Raw genomic sequence first — 26,261 nt, 5'->3', positions numbered from 1 at the left:
TTGGCCCACCTGAGTATGCAAACAAGCACAAATCAGGACTTCCTTCAGTTTGCGTATCGCTGTGGAGTTCGAGATGAAGATGCCAACAAAAACCTGGTTCAACAAACCCATTGTCATCTGGACAAAGCCAGCAGCACTGTGAGGATCATGTTCTTTGATTTCTCCAGTGCATTTAACACAATTCAACCTGATTTGCTTTGTCAAAAAGTCCAGAAGACTCAGTTGGAGGCCTCAACAATCTCCTGGATCAAAGACTACCTGAGAAACAGACTACAGTTTGTGAGACTGAAGGGTTGTGTGTCTAACCAGGTAGTCAGCAGCACAGGAGCACCACAGGGGACTGTACTCTCACCATTCCTTTTGACTGTACACCTCAGATTTCCAGTACAAGATAGACTCAAGTCATCTGCAGAAATACTCGGATGATTCTGCAGTGGTGGGGTGGATCAGAGATGGACAAGAAGCTCAGTACAGGAAGGTGGTGGACTGCTTTGTGGCATGGTGTGGAAACAATCATCTCGTCTTGAATGTGAATAAAACAAAGGAGGTGATTGTAGATTTTAGGAGAAACTGGAGTAGGTCAAACACTATTTCCATCATGGGAGAAAAAGTGGAGGTGGTGGAGGAGTATACAGTTGTGTTCAAAATATTAGCAGTTGAAGTGGACTAACCAGATCTATCACTGTTCTTGGTAGAAATCATATAAACACATGAGAAATAATTTACTAGTAGCTGTAGAACCAACATTCATTACATGCATGCCCCTGAGTCTGTTATTAATTAATTTATTAAAAGAGGCGTGTTCAAAATAATAGCAGCGTGGAGCATCAATCTGGTGGCCCTTATTTAAGGGGTCCTTCCAGGCATTGTTCAGAGGACTGGAATACTTGTTCACAGGTGTCAGAAGTTGGTTGGCTCCATGTAACACAGATGTGAAGTAGTTCTCAGAAAAGTGGGTATGCAACTAAATATTAGTTTAGTGATTCACAGGGTTGACTACTATTTTGTTGAACAGTCCAATTTTCATTTTTGGCATTTTCTGTAAAGCGATTAAAGCATTTTAGATCTTTCTTCATGGTTTGATTTAGAATATAATGTGTAGTGTTCCCAATACATAGAAACAACTATTCTAAAGATTTTGAGCTTTACTAAAATTTTTAAATCCACTGATATTTTGAACACAACTGTAAATACCTTGACGTTCACCTGGACAACAGGTTGGACTGGAGACACAACAGTGAAGCCGTCTACGAGTAGGAACACAGCAGACTGTACTTCTTGAGGAAGCTTAGGTTCTTCAGTGTGTGCAGCAAAATGCTACAGATCTTCTATAAGTCTGTTGTGGAGAGTGTGATCTCTTCTGCCATCATATGTTGGGGTAGCGGCATCAGAACCATTGACAAAAAAAAGCTCAGTGAGCTGATAAAGAAGGCTGGTTCTGTTCTGCGAACTGCTCTATGACCTCTCAAGTTTACTGTATATTATAGACATCCTCTTTATACAACAACAGAGTGTCTTCAGTCAGAGGCTTCTTCAGATCTGCTGTAAGACAGAGCTCTACAGGAGATCCTTCCTGCCCACAGCCATCAGCATCTACAACAGCTCTTTGAAGAAACCTTCATAGTATGAGCTATAACAACATGTAATTCCCCTTTGGGATTAATGAAGGATTTTGAATTGAAATAATGTGAAGATAAGATTATTTAGGATTCATATTTGGTTTTTCACTGAAGGTAAAAACTAAGTATTTGTTTCATCTTCATCTATCCATCCTTAAATCCATTCCTCACTTTTTGATGTACAGACTGTCAAATATGGACTCAAATTTTCTCCTAATTTGCGTTATTGTGCTAAGCACATTACAGTTTATTGTGATGTCAGTCTGCAGATATTAGAGGGCTCCCTTCCAACCAGGTAAACAGGTCTGTACCAACACTGACACCTAAACTCTTTTTCTGCTTCTTCTCACTGTTGTGCTCAGGTGTGATTCTCACTCTGGTCATCCTGGTCCTCATCCGCTGCTGGTGCTGCTACTGTTGTGATGATGAAAAGGTAAACGCAAAGAACTGGTGCCTCTGAGGCCAACATCATAGAACGAGGAAGGGCTGATAGTTGGAACTCCAAGGCACTGTTTAAGAGTAGGGCTGTTCAGTCTACTGCCCGGGGGCCCTTTGCAACTCTCTAAATTATTTTGATTGGCCTCAGCACACAGTTTATGAATGGTACAATCTGGGCCGCCAGCACAGGCAGATGAACATTTTCTTATTTCTTGTGGCAAGATTTTTAATTCAATAAATCATTTTAGAAAATGGAAAATATTGTCGATGGCAGGAGGTCGATGATCGACTTTGTTGTCGTATCATCAGACCTTCGGCCGCATGTTTTGGACACTCGGGTGAAGAGAGGGGCTGAGCTGTTCACTGATCACCACTTGGTGGTGAGTTGGATCCGCTGGAGGAGGAGAAAGCCGGACAGACTTGGCAGGCCCAAGCGCATAGTGAGGGTCTGCTGGGAAGGCCTGGCGGAGCCCTCGGCCAGGGATGTATTCAACTCCCACCTCTGGGAGAGCTTTGACCAGATCCCGGGGGATGTTGGAGACATAGAATCCGAGTGGACCATGTTCTCCACATCTATTGTCGATGCTGCTGGGAGGTGTTCCAGGCATGTCCCACCGGGAGGAGGCCCAGGGGACGGCCCAGGACACGCTGGAGGGACTATGTCTCTCGGCTGGCCTGGGAACGCCTTGGGCTCCACCCGGAGGAGCTGGAGGAGGTGTCTGGGGAGAGGGACGTCTGGCCATCTCTGCTGAGTCTGCTGCCCCCGCGACTCGGTCCCGGATAAGCGGAAGACGACGAGTACGAGGAAAATATTGTGTTAAGCTCGAAGTATTTCTATATTATTAACCCCGCCTTTGGCTTTCATTTTCTGTTCCTAGTAAATACTTTTACTCAGAACCAAAAAACTCACGATGCAATAATTGTATTTATTTTTTTAAATCCAATTTTGGGGCATGACCGTGCTGTCAACATCACTATTTTGGCACTCATTGCAAAAAGTTTGAACAGCATTATTTTAGAGCTCCAAAAAGTGAGTGGATCAGAACAGTTCCAACTTTCTTCTGACTGAAATCTGCCAGTTAGCTGCAGTCAAAGCAAAGGTCCTCTTTATTTTATAGATACAGGACAACAGTATTTTCACAAGATCAAAACTTATCCCTTGTAATGTAAGGAAGTGTTTTTGCTCTGGTAGAAAATGACCTGATATTAGAATTTTATGAAATTTAACAAAAAATATGTCAACACATTAGGTACAACACATGTGTTGTGGATCATTACTTTTATGTTTTAAATAAAACATAAAAAGTTCTAAAAACCAGGTTTTTATCTTATGGCTTGGATATTGCATGGTACTGAGCAGTATATACAGCTGAAACCTGACACTTGCATGCACTGTATAAAAAGACACCTAAAATCTTGGTTTTCTCACTGTCTGACATTCAATTAGACTAACCTTACCAGCATTATTTCTATGTGCTAAATGAAAGAATTATCAAAGATCTTTTTTTTCTCCTTTCTTCAAAGTAAGAAGTTTACACACACTAAACTTACCATTATTTTATATAATTTGGGTACAGTTATGATGATGTCATGGCTTCTGATAGGAAAGAACATTATGTGGAAAAACCTCAGGACTTTAGCCAGGAAGTTAAAGCTCGGACACTAATGGGTCTACCAAATAAACAATGTCTCTCAGTGGTTTAAGGACAACAGAATCAATGTGTTTGAGTGATCATCATCACAAAGTCCTGATCTCAGTTTCATAGACAATTTGTGGGCAGGGCTGAAAAGGTGTGTTTGAGGCCTCCGTAAATAGGCCTCCATACCTGACCCAGTTACACCAGTTCTATCAGGAGGAACGGGCCACAACTCCAGTGAACTACTGTGAAAAGCTTGAGGAAGGAACCAAAACATTTAACTCAAGTTAGACAGTAAATATCTGGTTTCAACTGTATTTACAGTAGCGGTCCACATGTAAAACCATCCCAATGATTCTCTTTGGGATCAAACGTTTTGAATATTGGGCTAACCCAAAATAATGCTGAAAACTATTTCTGAACAAGCAAATATGATTAAGGATGATTTTTAAATGAATACATTTTTCAACATTCTTCTTATATTTGAGTAATTAAGTTCAATTGAAACTCCTATAGATTCATTCCCCACATATATTTCTAGTCTTATGTTCATTTGGATGATTCTGGCTTACAGCTAATGAAAACCCAAATATCACAGAAAATTTGAATTTTATAATAGGCCTATAGACGATTTTTTATTTAAAGATATAAAAGTCTGTCAATGTACTGTACAGTATCTGCACCCAATACTTGGTCTGGGCTGCTTTTGCATGAATTACTGCATCACTGCAGTTTGGCATGGAGGTGATCAGCCTGTGATTCTGCTGAGGTGTTCAGGAAGCCCAGATTGCTTTGACAACAGCCTGCAGGTCATCTGCATTGTTGGTTCTGGTGTATCTCATCTTCCTCTTGACAACAGCTATGTCGTTTGGGTCAGACTATTTTGCTGGTGTTCCCATGGTGAATAAAGCAGGTATTGATACTTTGGTCTGGTAGGTGGCTGCACTGTGTTTGAACTTGATTAAACCTAGTGGACCGACACCCGCAGGTGACAGGGCACCCGAAATCATCACTGACTGTGAAAACTTCAGAGTGGACTTCAAGTGACATGGATTCTGGGCCTCTCCACTCTTCTTCCAGACTCTGGGACCTTGATTTCGAAATGAAATACAAACTTTACTGTCACCTGAAAAGAAGTCTTTGGACCACTGAGCAGCAGTCCTGTCGTTTTTCCTCTTAGCCAAAGTAAGATGCTTCTGACATTGTCTCTGGTTCAGGAATGGCCTATCACAAGTAATGTGACAGCTGCAACCCACATTTTGTAAAACTTGTTTAAACTCTTGGATGGACTTTACTTCATAATCATCCCAAGGCTGTGGTTGTCCCAGTTGGTAACATACCTTTTTTTAGCCGCACTTCTTCCTTCCACCTAACTTTCCATTAATATTCTTGGATACAGCACTCTCTAAACAGCCAGCTTATTAAGCAATGACCTTGTCTGGCTTACCCTTCTCGTAGAGCTGCTGAGCAACTTTCATTAACAGTTTTCCCTATGATTGTGTAGGCCATAACATTTCTGTAATAAAATAATTTTTAATCATCTTATGTAATGTAAATAAATAAAAAATCCTTAAATCTTATATATTTATTAGCTGTAAGTAATTATTAAAATGATCATAATTAAACGCTTGAAATAGTTTTGTTTAAACATCCTGCTGTTATTTTCAGCACCAGTGCACATTACTCTGTATTAAATGGAACTATTTAATAAACTTTACTTTTTGTATAGAACCACTGAAATAAATAAACGTTTTAATGATATTCTAACTTGTTGAGATATACCTGTACATGAAGTGTGCGTTGCTGATATACTAACAACATTGTTACATTTTTTATCCTTCCTAAACAGCCCCGCAGAAACAAGGTGGGCATAGAGAACTATGGTCTGGAACCCTGATTGCTGATCCAGTCCAGCTGTTGGAGATTGAGCAGAACCTTCTAACCCTTTTCCTTTGCCAAAGCACACGCTTTACCTCTCGGGTCACCGAACTGGAATCAAACTGCTTCTTCATTTACTTTAGACAAAATGTTTGTCCTGCACAATACTGTTTGCCAGCCTATGGAAAGGTAGCACATGTGATCTTTTTTCCAGTTAACTCTTCATGGATTTTATTGCCAGAACAGCTGGGAGCTATCAACTGTCTGTTGTTTTAGATCTGTGTAGATTTGTAAAATTTTTTCTTTGTTAGTATGCTAAAATGATTTTATTTAAATCAGAGTTTTAGTGAGTAATAAAACAGTTCACTGTATCTTCCTGTGCTATTCGGTTAGTAATGAATGTGTCCACGACAAAAATAGAATAATGATCCCCACCCTAAGGATATAAATCAGTGCATGGGCCCTACTCAGTTAGTTGGTAGATCCCCAGGTCAGCAGGGTCAAGAGGTGAGATCACTAAAGGTGAGTCAGCCCCAGCTTGGCCCTCCAGGTCCTAGCAGCCTTGGTGCGCTGTCCCCTGGTCCAGGCAGGATGGTGCTGGAGAAGCATAACCTGAGCTGCCTCCCAACCGTGTGAAATAAAATGTTTTTCTACAAAAAGGTGTGGTTTTTTAGGTTGTTGTCGAATTACATTTAATTGAAATAATAAAAGTCTGCCATACAGTGTGTTGGCAGACTCCCCCACAAAACGAAAAGCACAACAAGCACAGGACAACAAAAACACACAATTATGCATTTCCATCCCACCTAGATGGGGAACTAAATAAACTTTCTGAGTGACTGGGTTTTGTAGCCACTTTTTTTGTTTAAAAGTCACTAATTGAAAAGTGCTGTGTGCAAAAGGATGTGGAGAAGGCCTTATTTTTGCATGAACCAACACATCCTGTAAGTTCTTGTTTCTCCGGAAAGCAGGCATGACCCTCAGCGTGGTCAGCCTTCCACTGCTAGATTGGAACTGTGCAAAGTTCTTTTTCAGAACCCTGGACAGTTCCAGGTTCTTGGGGGAGAAAGTAGCCAGAAAGGGGAGCAGGGGGCCCTCCCTCTCTTGTTTAGTTGGAAACTCAGGCAGGCTCTTTAAACATCTCCTCAGAAAAGACCTCTGGTAGCCTCTGCTGGACAAAGCAGAGAACAAGACTCTGACTGCCTCACAAAAATCAGAGTGTTGTGTACATATTCTGTAAAATCTAAGCACTTGGGATTTAACTAGGCTGGAAAAAGTGTGCTTAGGGTGATAACTCGTTTTGTGTAATAAGGCATGTGTATCAGTGGGTTTGAAAAATACTTTTATGTCCAATATTCCGGTGGTGCCAAATGTAGGGCCTTTATAAGTGGTGGTGTCCAAAAAATCCACTGCTGTAACGCTCATGGTCAATTTAAGTTTGATGGAGGCATTGATATTATTTAGTGTGTGTAAGAAATGTTGAAAGTCCTCCTCTGAGTGAGTCCAAATACCCCAGATATCATCCAGATATCTAAAATAAAGTTCAGGTTTTTTAAGGCATGCTTCCAGGGCTTCAGTCTCCCAGGCAGCCATGAAAATGTTTGCACAAGAGGGCGCAAATCGCTTCCCCATTGCTGTCCCCTTAACCTGAAGGTACCACTCACCATTCCACAGGAAGTCATTCCTGCGGAGGTTAATCTCCAGCAGCTGGAGCAGTGCAGCATCTGGTCACCCTTCATCAGGGTATTTCAAAAAGACATCCCGGACTGCATTTAATCCTTCTACAGTCACAATATTTGTGTATAAGCTGTCCACATCAAGTGTGAACAGGATGGAATGCCCAGGAATTTGGACCTTTTTGATAATGTCAATGAAGTGGTATGTATCTTTAACATAGCTTTGGTGCTTTTTAGACAGGGGATTTAAATAGTCAGTCAGTCATTTTCTACCGCTTATTCCATAGTGGGTCGCGGGGGAGCTGGTGCCTATCTCCAGCAGTCTATGGGCGAGAGGCAGGGTACACCCTGGACAGATCGCCAGTCCATCGCCGGGCAACACACAAACAACCATGCACACACTCATTCATACATCATTAAATAATAATCTATAAATTCAGCCGTGCCATAAGTCTCACTGCGGCAATCTGAGACTATGGGTCTACCCGGGGGGATTTTATAAGGAATACTCCATTTAACTGGTTCCTTATGAATTTTGGGAAGAATGTAAAAGTATCTGGGTCTGGGAGTAATGGGGCTCAATAAATATTCTTTTTGCTTAGCCGAAATGAATTTTTTCTTCCACAATTTAGTGATAATCTGATTAATCACAGGAATTGTATCCGGGTAGATAGGCTTTTCCAATTTGTGGTAATAATTTGAATCAGATAATTGTCTGGCACATTCCCACAAATATTGTTGCTTATCCAGGATGACTATTGCTCTCACTTTATCTGCTGGTTTCAGCACAATTTCTGGATGCCGTCTGAGTTCATCCAATGCTGAAATTTCAGCTGGGGTCAAATTGGGTTCCAATGTGTCTAATTTGGGTTTCTGTTTGAAAAAATTCAGGTCCCTGTCGATCAGAATTTGGACTTCAGGAGGCAGATCCCTCATGGAAGGTGACCAATTGGATCTAGCAGCAAAAAGCTGGTAAGTGGAGTTCTCCTCCAAACCAAAAAATAATTTTAATTTAACCCTCCTATGATACTGCTGAAGGTCATACCTGCTCTCCAGAATCTGCCACCTGGTTCTGCCACACGTCCTAGGGACAAAAGTGAGTACCTTGTCCAGCAGCTGGTGTTGTGCTGCTGTCAAAACAAAGTTCTTACACAGATTAATTACAGTCTGACCCCCATTCCCACTGGTAGGGCTTAAGGGGATGTGTATTTTACCCACCCATACCAGTGGGCCAGCATTCTGGATGTCGTCCCTGGGGTCCAGTGGATGCCATCCCTGTCAGTCTCGAACCCATCAGGCAGGGCTGGCAAACGCTCCTTCAGAGTCTGAATGTAGGCATTTTGGTGCCGCAACATGGCCTGCTCCCTGTGGGGTAAAAAAGGTCCAATGTTGTGTTCTGGCACAAATACCTGAGTGTCTGGGAGACGCTGGGACACCACCCTGAGGGTGGCCTGAAGTTCCCTCAGAGCGGTGCGTTTTTCTCCCTGGCTGCGGTTGTTGAGTCCAAAAGAGAGAACCAATTTCTCGACTTGGCAGGTGATGTTGGCTTTCAATAGGAGGGCCTCTGCGTGTTTCCACTTGGCCCCAGGGAAGCCGTCCACCTGTAAGTCCTCCGAGGAGAAGGTAGGAAACCTGTTGACATTAGAGTCCCCCAACACAACCCATTTTCTGGAGATGGTAAGACTCCAGTCTTCCATTTTGTTGGGGGTTGGGGGATGCCGTGTGGGTCTCCTGGTCTGTGGAGTTGAGGTGGCTGCCCTGGTGGTCATAGGGAAGGGACGCAGGCGATAGTCCCTCAGAGCCTGCAGGGTAGGCTCCTCTCGAGGTCGAGGTCGCTGTGGCTGAGGAGTTACAGGAGGGGTAGGGTCCTTATTCACAATAAATTCCTGAAAATCTTGGTGAGGTCCAGTAGTGGCATAACCCTGCCCGGGGTGTGAGTGTCCCCTTCCGAAGGCCCCACAGCTGGCTCCGACAAGGTGAGTAGAGGAGCCTCCTCCTGGCTTGGAGCCTGCAGATCCTCATCCGAGTCGGGTTCAGAGTCCTGCTGGTCAGCTTGCTGGCGGACCTCCAAATGCAGATGTCTCCGTTTGGCTCTCTGCTTTAGCAGTGGTGGGATGGCCGGAGTGGCCATCCCACCAGGAGGAGGGTTGGTAGGGGGTTCAGGCTCCCCCTCCGTTTGTGGCACGGCAGGTGTCGGTGATCAGTCTGGCTTAACTGTCTCTGTCATGGTGCCTGTGGAAACCATACGCACCATGGGGGCAGGAGGAGGACCCGGCAAAGAGTCTGGGGTAGTGGTCCCTGAGTCCACCATCCTGCTGGGTCCCTGCTGGGGAGTGGCGGAAGGCCGGGGTAAGGGCTGTGTCTGGGTCCCAGTCTGACTAGCCCCGTCTATCCTAGGCTGTTCCTCCACATACCCTAAGTCCGCCAATAAGGAGGTTATGGCGAGCTTGGCATGTGCGACAGAGTCCTCCGTCAGACGCCTTCCCAGGTTGCGGCGTGCCCACTTTGTTGCCACCTGAAAAGGCGCCTCCCACGTCTTTTGTGGGAATCTACTCAAGGTAACAATACCTTCTTCTAATAAAGTCTGGTAATGATCCTTGAGGATGAGCAGGGAAGTAAAAGTCCAATTCTGAGCGTTTCCCACAATTAGCTGGCTCGTTTCTTCGGTGGGAAACGCTGGAACAACTACCTCCGAAAGGTGGGTACAAAGTTTCAGGAAGGAGGGAGGATAGTCTTTAGTGTCCTTATGGGACACATTTCTAAGATGGTGTACTACTTTGATCAGTTTATGGAGTAGTCTCACCTTAGCAGGAAAATCAGGATCATCGGACTGCTGTTGACGTTGGTGCGGCTGCGAAGGGCGCTCCTGTCGCTGTCGCGTTGCCGCACCGGTGTGCGAGAGGGGTTTCCGGCCCTCCCCCCGGTTTCTGCTGTGGTGGACTACATTGTGGGAAGCCCCTGCTATAAAATCCACTCGTCGGTTGTCCCGATTACTGCCGGGAAAGGGTCGCCATTGAGAGCGTTGTCTCGCCGGTGCGCGACGCTGCCGCTTATGCGGTAACGTACCGCGTCGTCTCCGCTCACTTCTGGGAGGGGCCGAAGGGAGCGGAGGAAAGTCCCGCTGGGGGCGAGCCCTGGCCACCCCCGCATACGTACGGACCTGGCGGGGTGGAGGATAATAGTAATCCTCCTGAAGATCCTCCGAATAATCCGCCAGGTCCGCTGGTGTCGCGTAATGGCGGCGGTCCGGTGAGTTGCGCTCCACCCACCTTCCATCATGGCGGCGTGAACTTGACCTCACATACGTACAGTCGGGTGCTCCAAGATGGCCGCTGCTCCAGGCAGCAAAATTGCGACGTGGAGGGGAGGCAAGATGGCGTCTTGGAGGGGAGACAAAATGGCGTCGGTCACCCTCTCGACGTCCGCGACGGCTGCGGACCAAGGTCCATCCTCCGTCGACATAGTCGTCGTCCGGATAAATTTTTGCAGGTGTGCACGAAGGAGTGAGTATAAAAACTAATAGTAAATTAAAATAAAACTAAACTGGTAAGTATTTAAAAATAAAATGAGGCCGAGTGAGGCCAAAAAAACGAGATACTCACAAATTTCCTCGTGCGTCGCACTTTATTTTGACAAAAAAATAATGTCAAAAAGGCAAGGCAAATACAAAATATTAAAAACAAGCAAGAATGCAACGTTTCGGTCACAAACAGGACCTTCATCAGGCAAGCTTGTTCCGCTAAGAAAAGTGCGTGCTCATATGGTGAGAGCTGGCTGAGGAAAGATGGCGCTGAGGATGCGGCGCGAGATCTCCTCCCAGATCTCGTCCACCTGCCGCGAGATTTCCACAGCTCATCTCCCAAGCCAATCAGCCGTCGCAGTAATATAAATAATACAATACAGGTAATGATTTCAATACAGGTAAGTATAGTTATACAAATAACAACATATAATTATTATTTCTTTACTTCTTCTTTTGTGGGAAAACGTTTTCCCAATCATTCGGACTGACTGACCTTCATTTCTTAAAGTAATGATGGCCACTCGTTTTTCTTGACTGAGCTGCTTTTTTCTTGCCATAATACAAATTCTAACAGTCTATTCAGTAGGACTATCAGCTGTGTACTTATTAAACCTGACAGGGCACACCTGTGAAGTGAAAACCATTTCAGGTGACTACCTCTCTAAGCTCATCAATAGAATGCCAAGAGTGTGCGGAGCAGTAATCAAAGCAAAAGGTGGCTACTTTGAAGAACCTAGAATATAAGACATATTTTCAGTTGTTTCACACATTTTTGTTCAGTATATAATTCCACATGTGTTAATTCATAGTTTTGATGTCTTCAGTGTGAAGCTACAATATTCATAGTCATGACAATAAAGAAAACTCTTTGAATGAGGTGTGTCCAAATTTTTGGTCTGTACTGTACATAGAAGAAAGATGTAAATGAGGTCGGAGACATAAGTTGGAGACATAGTGGACCATGTTCTCCCCATCTATTGTCAATGCTGCTGCCTGTAGCTGTGGCCGTAAGGCCTGCGGTGCCTGTTGCGGTGGCAATCGCCGAACCCAGTGGTGGACATCGGCAGTAAGGGATGCTGTCAAGCTGAAGAAGGAGTCCTATTGGCTGTGGTTGGCTTGTGGGACTCCTGAGGCGGCTGAAGGGTACCGTGAGGCCAAGTGTGCCGCGGCCTGGGCTGTGGCAGAGGCAAAAACCCAAGCCTGGGAGGAGTTCGGAGACGCCATGGAGAAGGACTACCGGTTAGCCTCGAAGCAATTCTCGCAAACCGTCCGGTGCCTCAGAAGGGGGAAGCAGTGCTTCGCCAACATTGTTTACAGTGTGAGTGGGGAGCTGCTGACCTCGACTGGGAACATTATTGGACGTTGGAAGAAGTACTTCGAGGATCTCCTCAATCCTGCCATCATGCATTCCCTGGTGGAAGCAGAGGCTGGGGACTCGGGGTTGGCCTCTTTCATCACCCTGGCTGAAGCCACCGAGGTGGTTAGAAAGCTCCACGGTGGCAGGGCTTCGGGGGTGGATGAGATCCGCCCTGAGTACCTCAAGTCTCTGGATGTTGTGGGGCTGTCATGGTTGACGCGCTTCTTCAACATTGCGTGGGGGTCGGGGACAATGCCTCTGGACTGGCAGACCGGGGTGGTGGTCCCCTTTCATAAGAAGCCAAAAAGCGAAACTCCCGATTTACCAGTCGGTTTACGTTCCTACCCTCACTTATGGCCATTAACTTTGGGTCATGACCGAAAGAACGAGATCTCGGATACAAGCGGCTGAAATGAGCTTCCTCCGTAGGGTGGCCGGGCACTCCCTTAGAGATAGGGTGAGGAGCTCGGCCATCTGGGAGGGGCTTGGAGTAGAGCCGCTGCTCCTCCACATCGAGAGGAGCCAGTTGAGGGATCTATGCTGGATGCCTCCTGGACGACTTCCTCGGGAGGTGTCCCATGCACGTCCCACCGGGAGGAGGCCCAGGGGACGGTCCAGGACACGCTGAAGGGACTATGTCTCTCGGCTGGCCTGGGAACGCCTTGGGCTTCCCCCGGAGGAGCTGGAGGAGGTGTCTGGGGAGAGGGACTGGGCGTCTCTACTGAGTCTGCTGACCCCGCGACCCGGTCCTGGATGAAGCGGAAGACAACGAGTACGATTAGATGCAAAATAAACATGTAAATAAAGTTCAAACATTGATGCTGTGTGACAATTTTAAGTGTTATCATAACTTTTTTACTCGTTTTTGAATGCAGTCTAAATTCTATCATTAGTTAATTTCTTTCCACTGATTACTAGGAGCGCATTTGTGTTATTTTTTTGGTTGTTTTTTATTTAACAACCAATCACAGATCTTAGAAGACAACTTCACACCTAGCAATGGGTCAACCAAACCTCCTCACTAAAATAGGAAATTTTGTCCTTCTGGCTCAGAGTTGCTCTCAGGAGAGAACGGAGTCACTCTTAAGTTAGGAATCCTTGGCAGGAATTTTTATGCTAAGATCAGAGCTCTCTGACAGGACTCAGAGAATCTTTGTGAATAAAGGCCCTGATTGATTAATAGGACCACATAATGAGCTTCTCTCTCCAAGCTGTCACCCTAAATGATTTAAATCAAAGATCATGTTAAGGACTGGAGCGTTAAAACATCTCGTTTCCTGCTGTGTTTTTGAACCAAACTTTAGCTGTCAAAGGTCCCCAGCTTGTTGCTGCTAAAAAGCCCAAATCATCAACACTCCATGGCTGGTATTAAACGTTTATACTGATTTGCCCTTTCTTTTATAAACATTTCTACGCTGGTCTACTACTTGCTGAATCAGGTTCAAAACTTAAGTCCCGCTGCCACCTTCATTTTTAGGAAGAACCATTCTCCTGGCAACCCTTTCAAACAAGCTGTTCTGCCATTAACTGTAACACGCTGAGGCGTGTAGAGTCTGAGGTGGAGCGCTGAGGTTTTTGGCGATTTCTCAGAGCTTCATGCTCTGACGTTTGGCTGAATCTGCTGAGACATCCACTCCTGGGAAGATTGGCAGCTGTCTGAGATGCTTGTCTCTTGGGGATAATCTCTCTGTAGAACAACTGACTTTAGATAGTGTGGAGATGACCTTATATAACATCCTAGATTGATGAGAAAGGTGCAATTGCTTCTAAAAGATTACTTTAAGGTCACCTGTATGTTTGAGCAGCAAGCTGCTGAAACACTAGTTTTGGCTGAGCTGCTCATGCTGATGGTCAGTATCAATTATCATTAATGACATTTGGCTGCTTCTTTCTCTCCTAAATCCTCTGGAAGCAATAGGGGTGTACTTAGATTTTCCTTACAACCTTTTCACATAGCTTCCTCTAACCTACACTAGAGGTTAGATTTAAATAATTTCAGAATGTGATAAAGATCAGACCATTTGTATAACATTCTGATAGGTAAAACCCATGAACTGGAGAAGGGTGTACTTTCTTACTCCATAATATTTCAGTAGTACACAATGAGCTGTTTGAACAGCAGAGAGAGCTATTTATTTGGTTAATAAAACAAGTTTTAACAAAGCCAAAGACTGAAAGTATTACAATATATTTAAGAAGAGCGTACAGTTCATTGCCTGCATTGTTAATCTGAAACGTTAGAGGCATGATGTGGTTGAGTAAAACCAATGAAATCACACAGGAGGCAAATCTCAGAAGATCATTTATTTACTATACAAATCCCCAACGCCAATATAAAAAAACAATAAAGGGCTATTTGGCCATGCCCGACAGCCAGCTGAGCTTGAACAGAGACGGCGATGTTGTGTCCTCATCCTGATGAGCGAGCTGTCTGAAGAGACTGCCCGGCTGGAAGCTGTCATCACTTCCTGCTGTGGAGGACTGAGGAGCCTGGTGGAGGAAGAAGAGAAGCATCATCATCTTTGTTGGCGAGTGTCACTTAAGCTTGTTTAGTGTTAGAGACACATTCAATACAATCCAGAACAATTCAGGGAGTTAGTGCTTTTACACGAATGTAAGTCCATTCCTTCACCTTCCACCTGTCATGTTTGCTATAAAACCTTCTGTTCAGAAAGCTTTACAGCAACAACCAAACGAGTCAGAACAAGGTGACACTTTCAATGCTTCAAAGAGTAGAACCAGGTAACATAAGTCAGAAACCTGTTTATGCAGATGAGCCAAAACAATATAACCACTCACATTGGTTCAGGATTTAAGTCCTGGTTGTATAAAACTGAACTGAGAAGTGGATCCCTGTTTTCTTGGTAGGGCATGAAGGTTTAATAGCTAAAAGGCAGGTGGTCAGAATATTTTGGCCGATCAAAACAAATGAGCAATGAGTCAGATGTTACTGGTCAGATTAGGATGATTCCTGACTTGAACTGTTACAATGTTTGTATCCGGTGGTCCAATCATACAGGTTGCACCGTCTCTGTTGGTCTGTGAAACTATTCTGTTGAGTTTGATCAGAAGTTATTCTAGGAGCCAAAGCAGAGAATTTGACATTATGGATTCCAAGGCCATTCTACTGTTTCCAGCATGAGCCAAGATAAAAAATAGGAAGAATTAGTGAAGTGCACACACACTGCCATGGCACTAAATAAACCAAAACACACCCAGGCAGAAAGCCACTCTGATGAACTTGCCTGAAGGAGTCACTCTCAGAATCTCTGGGAAGAGAGACAGTGTGACAAACATCGCTTTACCCAAGTGGAACAAAAAACAACAATAACTCTGTGGCCGTCAGCAAATAAAAGTGTTCTCTCTCAAAACACACCCAGACCCAGAGCAGCCCAGGTCCCTGCAGCTACAGAACTTACCAGGTTCTGAGAAACGTCCGGCCCCCTGGAGGAGGACTTGGATTTCCGCGTGTTTGACATGCTGAGAGGCAATATTCCGAACCTGCAAAAGAAAAAACAGTCAGGGCAGGTGTTTAAGTCCAACAGTACCTACTGATCAGACACACCATTCTCTGCTAAATATCAAAGAAACAGACAAGAACCAAGAAGCAGTTATCATGCAATATCCGAGTGGAGTGAATTTCGGCTCTGATTGTTGATAAACAGGTCAAATACAGAAAGATCTGAACTTGTCATGAAATCTATCAAAACTTCAACACAAAGCCTATTTTAAGTCCATTAACAGGTTGCTATTTGATGCCCTTTTTTAGTAATTAAAGTTTAATTAAAGTCAGACAAAGGTTAGAGAGGTTAAAATTTCACTTTTCCACACCCTATTCTAGATCAGCTTTGATACGATTCTAGACATTCGAGTATGAAACATTTGGCTGTTTGGGATCCTGAAACAACACAGTTCTGTAAATGGCATCTGATCGGCAGTTTGGTGAAGGGTTATTTCCAAGGCATCTGACATCCAGACATCTGTTTTAGTTTAAAATATATTGCCGAATCTGAACCGAATCATCCAAGAATAAATGAATTAAATAATTTGCTGTTTGTGATCAGTGATGCCTTAATTTCACAGCAAACAGAAACAGGAATTTCAAAAGGTCAAAAACCCTGAGTCAAGTTTTAAATCCAGAACTAAAATGCCTCATTATGTGATCTGAAATGAGTATATCTGTTAGTTAAAAACCAAAACCAAACTGAGTGGGAAAAACACTCGAGTTGTAATGCAGCAAACCACTACTAAAGGTTATCAGTCACTGTAGAAAGCTGAAGTTATAGACATGTTGATTTTTTTAAACATAACAGAATAAGAAATATAGGCTGGAAACTCAAACTTTTTCTATACACAGTTTTTTCTCTTTTCCTCCTTATCCTGACTTGAAATGATCAAATAGATTTCCATACTTCTGACAGTGCAGGAATCCTGGGTTAGCAACATGTGCTTTGACGCATAAATGGGAATAATTTCTTTAGCGTCTGCTGAATTTAAACTACAGCACATATTTTGTGCTTTTATTGCAACAGTTTTTGAAAAACAAACATTGAAATCGGACACAATCAGAAATGGCAGGTCAAACCGTAAAGAAACCCAGAAATCTGGATCAGCCAATAAAAGCCTGAGTAGTCCATGTCTAACTTGGGAGAGAGATTAAAACACCTAACCTATTGTTTACTCATGTAAGCTCTGACCTGATCTGACTGCTGGCCAGTGGCAGAATGTTGTAAGGTTCCTGAGAGTTCACAGTGCTGCTTCGTGGGGCAAACTGCTTCTCAGAACCAGTCAGGAGCCCAAGCAGCACCTGAAACGCAGCATCACAAGAACGGTTACATCAGAACATCAGGCACTTCTTATGATTGCTGAAGACACAAATCTAAGAACTCCTGTGGTTTTATGTCAGCATCAGATTGTTTCATGTTTGTGTTGTGATGTGCGTGTGGCTGCAGAATACCGAGGTCCTCTGGGACAGCCGGTTGAGATTGGCATTCAGTGGAGGTGTAAAAACATCCAGGTCAAAGGGGTCAATGAAGCTTTCCAGCCAATCACAGATCTTGTGGAATCTAGAAAATAAACAGCACAGTGTTTCAAAAGTTACCAAAACTCCAGAAATACCTACATCAAAGGGAGCCATACTGTGACCTACTGAATCCTGGGCCTAGGCTTTTTCTTATCCATGGTTGTATTGAGTTACATCCTCAGCTAATTTCCACTAAAAGTCCCAGGATTTAAATACCTGGGATTTTTTTTTGCATCCGGATAAACGGAATCCAAGGTAATTTGTGTGTCTTCAGTTTATTTCAATTAGCCTAATAACGTATTAGGAAGTTGAGAAAAAAACTGCACTACTCCTCCCGTCCAGTGGTGGTGGTAAAAAGAAACCAAAGACCAAACATGCAAAGCACGACCGAGAAGACAAGATGGAAAACATACAACTGCCTTTTTTGTTTGTGCTGATGTCCTGCCAGCTGCAAGGGCTTCCTACCTTGGGTCTTGCTGGGATCTAGAGGTCTTGCCCTCCTCCAGTCTGCTGCTCAGTGTGGTGTGGAGGTATCGAAGGTCGAATAACAACTGCAAGGCTCGGTTCTGAGTTATGGGGAGGACACCCTCCTAAGTTAATGGGAGAAGAGAGAAATTCAAAGAAATGATCAAAGTTCTATCCTTTGCATCACCTCTCGTGCCGTTCCACTTTCCATGTCTTCTCAGCATTGCTACCACTACTGCAAGGTACCTTCTTATAGCCTCTTACCAAAGTATTCATTCACATCACAGCCACAAACGTTAATGTATTTTATTGGGTTTTCATATGACAGACCAACACAAAGTAGTGCATACTTGTAAGTTGGAAGGTGAATGATGGTTTTGAAACTTTATAAAAGGAAAGGATGAAACATGTGGCATACATTTGTATTCAATCCCCTTTATACTAATACGTCTAAATAAAATTCTAGTACAACCAATAGCTTCAGAAGTTGCCTAATCAGTAAACAGAATCCAGCTGTGTGTCTTTTATCATTAAACGATAATTGATTGTCTCCTTTAATCTAAAAACCACGAGTCATTTCCCTTTGTCTCCACAACTATGCACTACTTTGGGTTGGTCTATCAAATAAAACCCAATAAAAATACTTGAGTTTGTGGTTGTAATGTTAAAAAATCTTAAATGTTCAGGAGGTAGAAATTTCCTCCAATATCCACACGATAATAAATTCTGACCTTTTCTGTCTTTTGGGACCAGGACGATGCGTGGCAGACAGTTTACAATCTAAACATTTAAAGAAATGTTTTCTGCACTAGAGGCCTTTATTTTTCATTTTGTGACAGTAGGCAGACAAGAAAGAGGGGCAGAGAGAGATGGAGACATTTAGTATAAAACCAACTTTGAGCTTCCAAACATTTCTAACAAATTGTGATTGAGCATCACTCACTCTATCCTGTGGTTGCTCTGTGAAGAGGTCATAGTGATGCAGAGCTTGAACAAGACAGGCCTGAAGCAGCTCCTGCAGGGTCGGCCGGGGAAGGGCATGACCCCCCACTCTGTTGACCTCCACGCAAAGCTGGAACAGCAAAGACTGCACAAACCAAGATGGCTGCACAAGAAACAAGAGTCAGAGGGTTTCAGATGAAACATGAGTAATCAGAAACCCTACTTCATGCTGGTGTTGGACCTCTGACCTGAACTGGAAGACTGATTTTAGATGTGACGCTGTTCCCTGCTTCAGACTCTTCTTGGATCTCCAGATCTTCCCAACTTGTTGTAGTCGTCAGAATTGCACCAGCAGACTCTGTCAGCAAAGCTGCACCAAATGTTTCCACCAGCCCCTCTCAAAGCACAGCTTTAGTGAGCAACACATTAGGATGTTATTAAAGCTGCAGTGCTAGCAAACAATCAACGGTTCATTCCAGGTATGACTGAATAAGAGGATCTATTAGACTGTGGACTACATTTCCGACAGGTTCTGACTTTGGCAAGGGCGGAGCTCCAGATGCGGTAAGCTTCTATGCTGCAGCCAAGAAGCTCCTCCTTCAGCCCCGCCCACTTGGCTTGCACTGGGCTGACCTCTGTGGCAGCTTTGGATTTGCCCAGTTTCTTGCCCTGTCTTGGGGTCCCCTTTGCTGGGGCTTCCACTGTGCTCTGTTTTCCCAGGATGCAGTGCTTCAGGCTGGGACATAGTTCACCCACAGACTGGCACAACCTGGCCATGAAAAGGACAGAGCTGAGACAGGCTGGAACAGAGTCCAGTTCAGAGCGGATGGAGGAAAGAATATGGCGAACACAGGTCACACAGCCTTCACGGAGAGCTTCCTCCACTGCCGAGGAGTCCGTGTAGCGGTTAAACAAAGAGGAGTCAGGAGGTCGTGAAGAAGACACTGTGGCTGAGATGGAGTTGGATCCTGCCAAGCACAGAATGAGAGATGGATTTCACCAGTGTACTCGCTTTAAGCAAACTATGCTGATTTAACTGGATGCTTTTGATAGTTTAGAGCTGCTTTTCTCTGTATTTTCAGAGTACATAGATACGCTCTCGCTAGATGATATTGTCCCACTCAAATATTGCGACCAAGCAGTCCTATTGTAATATTAAGATAATTATTGTGATTTCATATATTGTGCAGATCTAATCCCAGGAGTAAAATAATCACAATTTGATACCCCTTGAATTAATCAACATAATTCAGGAATACCTGTTTCTTGGGAAGGAAGATAGTGCTGGAGGTCATCAAGCCTGGCTTTAAGCTTTGCATCCAAAGAGGAGCAGAAGTTCTGAACACAAGGTGTCAGTGCCTGTGTCTTCATAGCCAGGCCACTTCTCTGCTGCTGCTTCTGGCACCGCTGGGGCACACTGACCCAGGCTGCATCACTCAGCAGGTCCCCTGGAGTCTCTGACCACAGAAAGGAGGCCACATCCACCTCATACTGAGCACCAGAAATGGAGACAGGGTTGCTACCTGTGGAGGACTGGATGGTTTGGCCCTCTTGGTCCCTCACAGCTGAGGTGAGGAGCTGCACCGAGATTGTTGCAATGGCTTCTGTTTCCTCTTTGGTGATGGTCTTAGGAAATGGAAAGAAATGTAACATTTGACATTACATCAACAGGCCAATTCAGTGCATTAGACACAAATCACACATTCCAAATAATAAGAAATAAATGCCTCAATGTTCTTGAAATTAGAGGAGAACACACTTGCAGGCGCTGAAGAAAGAGCTGTTGCAAGAAGTCCTCCCACACAGCCAGGGGGCGCCCTAGGAGCTGCTGACATACGTTACCCCAGTGCTGACTGATGGAGTCTGTGGATAAAAGATCCCAGACAGAATCTCGAATGGCCCCCAAACCCTTAAGACTCTTCACATAGACCAAAAGTGTCCCAACACCATGACAAATGTCCTGTTTGCAGCTGAGAACAGAAAAGTTGTTGGAAAAGCAGCAATTAATTAATCTCAGATGAAGCATTAAGGAGAAAGTTTTTAAATAAAAGCATCACAAAGACACTGTCTTTAATGACAACTCTATTATTAACAAGGTATAGGTCCTTACAAACCTTATTCACACCCCTAAACTTTTTAACAATTTTTACAAACTTCAATTTCTTTTATTGGACTTTTAAGCCTCAGACAAACACAAAGTAGCACCGAACTGTGAATAAAAGAGAAATTATATGTTGCTTTTAACCATTTTAACAAATAAAACTCTGAAAAGAAAGGTTCTCCTTGAGGGGCAGCACAGATCCAGAACTCAGGTGGGAGAATGCATTTATAGGACATCTATCAGTCACATATTCCACCTCCCTGGAATTTATGGAAGATTAAGAGGAAAGCCATTGTTAACAGTGATTCATAAGTCCCTCGCAGTTTGCCACAAGCCATGTCGGGGGCACTGCAAACATGGAGGAAGATGCTCTGCTCACATCACTCTGAAACACGATGGTAGCAGCATCATGCTGACGGGATGCCTCAACAGGGACAAGGAAGATGGAGTTAAATCCAAGACAATCCTGGAAGAAAACCTGTTAGAGGCTGCAGAAGGCTTGGGACTGTGGTGGAGGTCCACCTTCCAGCAGGACAACCACCCTAAACATACAGCCAGAGATACAATGATATAGCTCAGTGTGGAGGTTCCTCCAGCTATTTCTCAGTGTTATTCATTTATCTACACTACTGGTCAAACGTTTTAGAAACACTTTCTCACTTAATGGGTCTCTTTACTTTCATGACTGTATACATTGCAGATTCTCACCAAAGGCAACAAAACTGGGACTGAAAACACAGGGAATTATATAGTTAACAAGAAATGTGAAATAACTCTAGACATTTTTATATTTTAGATTCTTCATAATAGCCTCCCTTTGCTCTGATGACTGCTTTGCTCTCTTGGCGTTCTCTCCATGAGCTTCATGAGGAGGTCACCTGAAATGGTTTTCCAAAGAGTTTTGAAAGAACTTCCCAGACGTTCATTGAGAGACGACCAAAGGTTAATATTTCAGTCATCACAGCAAACGGCAGCTACTGTAAGGAATCTAAAATAAAAACACATTTAATGTTCTCTTGGGATTTTTTGTTTGCTACATAATTCCATATGTGTTCATTTACAGTTTTGATGACTTCAGTGAGAATCTACATATGTAGGAAGCAACTCTGATTGACAATCAATTTCACATGCTGTTGTGAAAATGGAATAGACAACAGGAGGAAATCTTTGGCGATTAGCAAGACACACTCAATAAAGGAGTGGTTCTGCAGGTGGGGACCACAGACCACTTCTCAGTACCTATGCTTTCTGGCTGATGTTTTGGTCACTTTTGAATGTTGGTGGTGCTTTCACACTCGTGGTAGCATGAGACACAAGTGGCTCAGGTAGTGCAGCTCATCCAAGATGGCACATCAATGCGAGCTGTGGCAAGAAGGTTTGCTGTGTCTGTCAGCGTAGTGTCCAGAGCCTAGAGGCGCTACCAGGAGACAGGCTAGTACACCAGGAGATGTGGAGGAGGCCCTAGGAGGGCAACAACCCAGCAGCAGGACCGCTACCTCCGCCTTTGTGCAAGGAGGAACAGGAGGAGCACTGCCAGAGCCCTGCAAAATGACCTCCAGCAGGCTACAAATGTGCATGTGTCTTCACAAACGGTTAGAAAACGACTGCATGAGGATGGTATGAGGGCCCGACGTCCACAAATGGGGGTTGTGCTCACAGCCCAACACCGTGCAGGACGCTTGGCATTTGCCAGAGAACACCAAGATTTTGATAACTTTTAATCCCCCATGCCTTAACTGCATATTGACCAAATATGAAGGCGATAGTTCAAAATCCCTAGGAGGAGTTCGTTAAAGTTTGAGGTGAGTAAAAGATGAAAAACGGCCAAAAATTTGCCCAAAATGGCCAACTTCCTGTGCATTTTAGGGCATACCCCCAAGAGACTTTTTTCCTTGGTTTGAGGAGCTCCACCTGTGTGCCAAATTTCAGATCTCTACGACTTACGGTTCGGCCAATCTCACGTTTGGGGGCGTAGCTAAGAGGTTTGGCCACGCCCACCGAAGACGACATTAAGGAAGAAGAATTTCACGCCGGGGACAATTTTGGGTAAAATCGTGTGCATCTAGGGGCTTGGCCTTGCAGGCCTTGCTGCTCGGGCCTAAATAGTTAAAAGTTATTGATTAGGAACTATTAATTAAAATATAAAATAGGTATATACACCTTCTCCACATCGAGAGGAGCCAGTTGAGGTGGCTCGGGCATCTATACCGGATGCCTCCTGGACGCCTTCCTCGGGAGGTGTTCCAGGCACGTCCCACTGGGAGGAGGCCCAGGGGACGGCCCAGGACACGCTGGAGGGACTATGTCTCTCGGCTGGCCTGGGAACGCCTTGGGCTCCACCCGGAGGAGCTGGAGGAGGTGTCTGGGGAGAGGGACGTCTGGGCGTCTCTGCTGAGTCTGCTGCCCCCGCGACCCGGTCCCGGATAAGCGGAAGACGACAACTACGAGTACGAGTACACCTTCTCCAAAGATGGGACGCTGCGTCCGGAAGCCTTGCTAACTGGCAGAAAGATAATAGTTTTAAAGGGGACCTCTCAGTCCCTGCGTGCACAGTTGGTAAACAGATTAAAACAAAAAGATAAATTAAAACACAGCAAGAGCAGCCTTTAACTGACATAGCCATAATACTGAAATACTTAACTGAAAACTGAAAACAAGAATGGGGGGCAGAATGGGGGGCAGACCGCCACCCATCCCATTAGGCAGAACTGTGCTGAGAAGTAATCTGAGAATAAATAGATCTTGTAGTCAAGTGTTAGTGAGAAACAGGTGCTTTAAAAGTCATTCTATGGTATTATACTACCAGCGACACCATGATAAAATGCAAAAGATTAATTTTACAGGGAAATAATTCCATGTTTGACTCAGATTGTGTGCATTTTTTTTCTTCTTTGTGGGAAGTTAAATTTCAGCTCTGTGAAACCACCTTGACACAGGAAATGCAGCTGCCTGAAAACAAAGATAAAACATCTGCACACAACAGAAGCCTGTCTCTGCTGAGAGCTCAAGTGAAGATTGTAACTCTACCCTGCATGTGTCAAACTCAAGGTCCGTGTGCCCAAACCGGCCCCCAGAAGGTTATGTGATTCTCTAGAAGTAGAGCCTTTGATATGGTGATTGTGTGCTTGAATGTTATTTTGTCAATCAATAGGCAGTTTTGTCTACATTCTGCCACAATCTGCCTTTTGAAAATGTTTTGAATCTTGCTCTTTATGTATACAAAAAGAAAAATTGGCTAAAGTCTTGTTGAGCACTGCAGCTTCACTTGCGCTGAACTCGGAGGAATAATTTGATGGAGGCAGTGGTCCTCTTTAGTCCCTGTGGCATATTTATTCAGTCACATTAACAGTGAACATCTTCTTCTCTTAAATTACACATCAACAGAGAGAGAAAAAGAAACGTGACGACACGTGTCTCTGACCTCTTTAACTTACGCCTCACAATGGTGAAAGTTAGGTACTACACCTCACTTGGTAATAATACACCTCACACACCTTAGCATTAACATGAGTACACAAATTGAATCTCCTAACACCCCCACTTGTACTCAGGTTGCACAAATTTGAACAGAAATTACACTATAAACTACAGTACAGAAGTGGAACTCTTTCTTTCCTTTTAAACACCAAACATAACGTCTGCAAACTTTCTCAGTTTTAGCTTAGAAGCAGGTTTGGTCATGATATCAGCAACCATTTCATCAGTAGTGCAATATAGCAGACAGACTGTCCCTTCATTTACAATAGACCTTACAAAATGATACTTTATATCCACGTGTTTGCACCTCTGTCTGCTCACAGGGTTTTTGGCCAAAGCGATTGTTCCCTGATTATCTTCATACACTACTGTCTGTGTGTATTTGTTATCATCAATTCCTTCCAATAACTGTTTTAAATATATGCATTCTTGCATTGTAGAGGCTAGAGCCATATATTCTGCCTCACAAGTAGAAAGCGCTACTGTGGGCTGTTTCTTAGTTTTCCAAGAAACTAAAGAACAGTTCTTGCTTAGGCTTACACAGTAACCTGTAGTGCTGCGTCTGTCAGTTGTGTCACCTGCCCAGTCAGCATCACTATAGGCCACTAAACCTAACATCTCACGGGTTTTTCGGAAACACAGCTCCTTATTTGCAGTTCCTTTGAGGTACCTTAGTACATGCTTCACTGTAGCCCACTGCTCCTCTGTTGGTTCAGAAAAATATTGTGATAACTTGCTTACCACAAAACTTAAATCTGGACGTGTACACGTTGACAGATATATAAGGCTGCCTACAGCCTCTCTATACATCCTTACATCTTTCATCTTAATAGCATCTTCTGTGTAGCACAATTTCTGGTTACAGGGAGTTTCTCTGGGCTTACAGCTCTGCATGTTGAACCTTGTCAATATCTTGTTGATATATGTTTCTTGTGACATTTTCACACATCCATCAGAGTGAACAAAATCAATACCAAGGAAATGCTTGAGCATGCCTAAATCCTTCATCTTAAATCTGACTGAAAGCATCTCCTTCACTTCATTCATAACTTCTTCATTGCTTGATGCTATTATCAAGTCATCAACCCAGATAATCATGATAGTTTTATGATGTCCTGTCTCCTTTGTATAAACACAGTGATCTGCCTGATTTTGCATGAAACCATTTTCAGTTAGATAATCATGCAGAACTCTATTCCAGTTTCGGCCAGATTGTTTCAGCCCGTACAGAGATTTTTAAAGTTTACATACCAAATCTTCCCCTTCTTCATAACCTTCTGGTTGATCAGTGTAGATTTCATAATCGATGGGGGCGTGTAAGTAAGCTGTTTTCACATCCATTTGATGGAGTAACAGATCCTCCTGTGCTGCTTTTTGCAGCAGTACTCTTATGCTTGTCAAGTTGGCTGTTGGAGAGAAAGTTTCACCATAATCTGTCCCCACCTTCTGACTGTAACCCTGAGCTACAAATCTTGCTTTATACTTATCATTTCCTTCAATGTCACTCTTAACAGAATAAACCCACTTAAACCCACTGTTGCTGCTGGATTTTGACTACTGTTTTCTTGCCCTTTGGCAGAGTAGTTAGGGTAAAAGTGTTATTCTCTTGTAAAGATTGGATTTCTTCATCCATGGCTTTGATCCACTGCTTTGAGTTAACTGACTCCATAGCTTCTTTAAATGTGTGTGGAACACCACATACAGCTCTGTAACAGTAATCTATGGTAGTGTGTATCTCATCACTCTCACTGTTACATGTTACAAAGTCTTTTAGGTGACTTGGTTTTCTTCTTTCCCTGGTAGGATACCTTCCGCTGTCAGATTCATCAGTGGTTACACCTGATTCTTTGTGATTGGGCCCATCAGATGTGGCACTCTGTGAGTTTTTGTCCCTCACTACTGGCTCTTGAACCTCCTTATTTTTCATGTCTATTTCCTTTGTGGTTCTGTCAGCCATATGTTGTCTTACTCTGTCGTAATAATTATTTGGTTCTACCTCATCAATTTGTGTTTGCCTTTCCATATTTGTTTTGCTTATAAATTTAGTAAGTCTGTGCTTCTGGACCTTCTCAGTGTCGGGATGATAGACCAAGTAGGCAGGGCTGTTCTTATCATAGCCCACAAA

At 43.8% G+C, this 26,261-nt stretch overlaps 2 protein-coding genes across 6 annotated transcripts in view; one reads left to right on the top strand and one right to left on the bottom strand.

Moving 5' to 3' along the window:
• LOC124862933 (small integral membrane protein 22-like) overlaps window positions 1-6,231 on the top strand; it is a 102,555-nt gene extending 96,324 nt beyond the window's left edge. For all 4 annotated transcript variants that reach the window (XM_047357145.1, XM_047357144.1, XM_047357142.1 and 1 more), the window contains 2 exons: window positions 1,982-2,052; window positions 5,544-6,231. In XM_047357145.1, coding sequence (XP_047213101.1) covers window positions 1,982-2,052; window positions 5,544-5,591 — 119 coding nt within the window. In that variant the 3' untranslated portion in view covers window positions 5,592-6,231. The remainder of the gene's footprint in view (window positions 1-1,981; window positions 2,053-5,543) is intronic.
• Window positions 6,232-14,417: 8,186 nt separating this feature from the next.
• LOC124863056 (conserved oligomeric Golgi complex subunit 1-like) lies at window positions 14,418-21,306 on the bottom strand. 2 transcript variants are annotated; one of them, XM_047357305.1, is made up of 11 exons: window positions 20,318-21,306; window positions 19,818-20,184; window positions 19,096-19,526; window positions 18,807-18,953; window positions 18,560-18,721; window positions 17,617-17,741; window positions 17,086-17,194; window positions 16,826-16,935; window positions 15,548-15,629; window positions 15,374-15,397; window positions 14,418-14,618 (listed from the first exon to the last, which is right to left on the bottom strand). In XM_047357305.1, the coding sequence occupies exons 1-10, from the start codon at window positions 20,582-20,584 to the stop codon at window positions 15,389-15,391; spliced, it is 1,809 nt and encodes a 602-aa protein (XP_047213261.1). In that variant the 5' UTR covers window positions 20,585-21,306; the 3' UTR covers window positions 14,418-14,618; window positions 15,374-15,388. The 2 variants fall into 2 exon arrangements, with proteins under 2 accessions (XP_047213261.1, XP_047213260.1); XM_047357304.1 differs by lacking the exon at window positions 15,374-15,397.
• Window positions 21,307-26,261: the final 4,955 nt, after the last annotated feature.

The sequence above is a fragment of the Girardinichthys multiradiatus genome, chromosome X, assembly GCF_021462225.1.
Source record: "Girardinichthys multiradiatus isolate DD_20200921_A chromosome X, DD_fGirMul_XY1, whole genome shotgun sequence".
NCBI lineage: Eukaryota > Metazoa > Chordata > Actinopteri > Cyprinodontiformes > Goodeidae > Girardinichthys > Girardinichthys multiradiatus.
The sequence above is the reverse complement of the archived record's forward strand: the minus strand, read 5'-3'. Positions and strand labels throughout refer to the sequence as shown.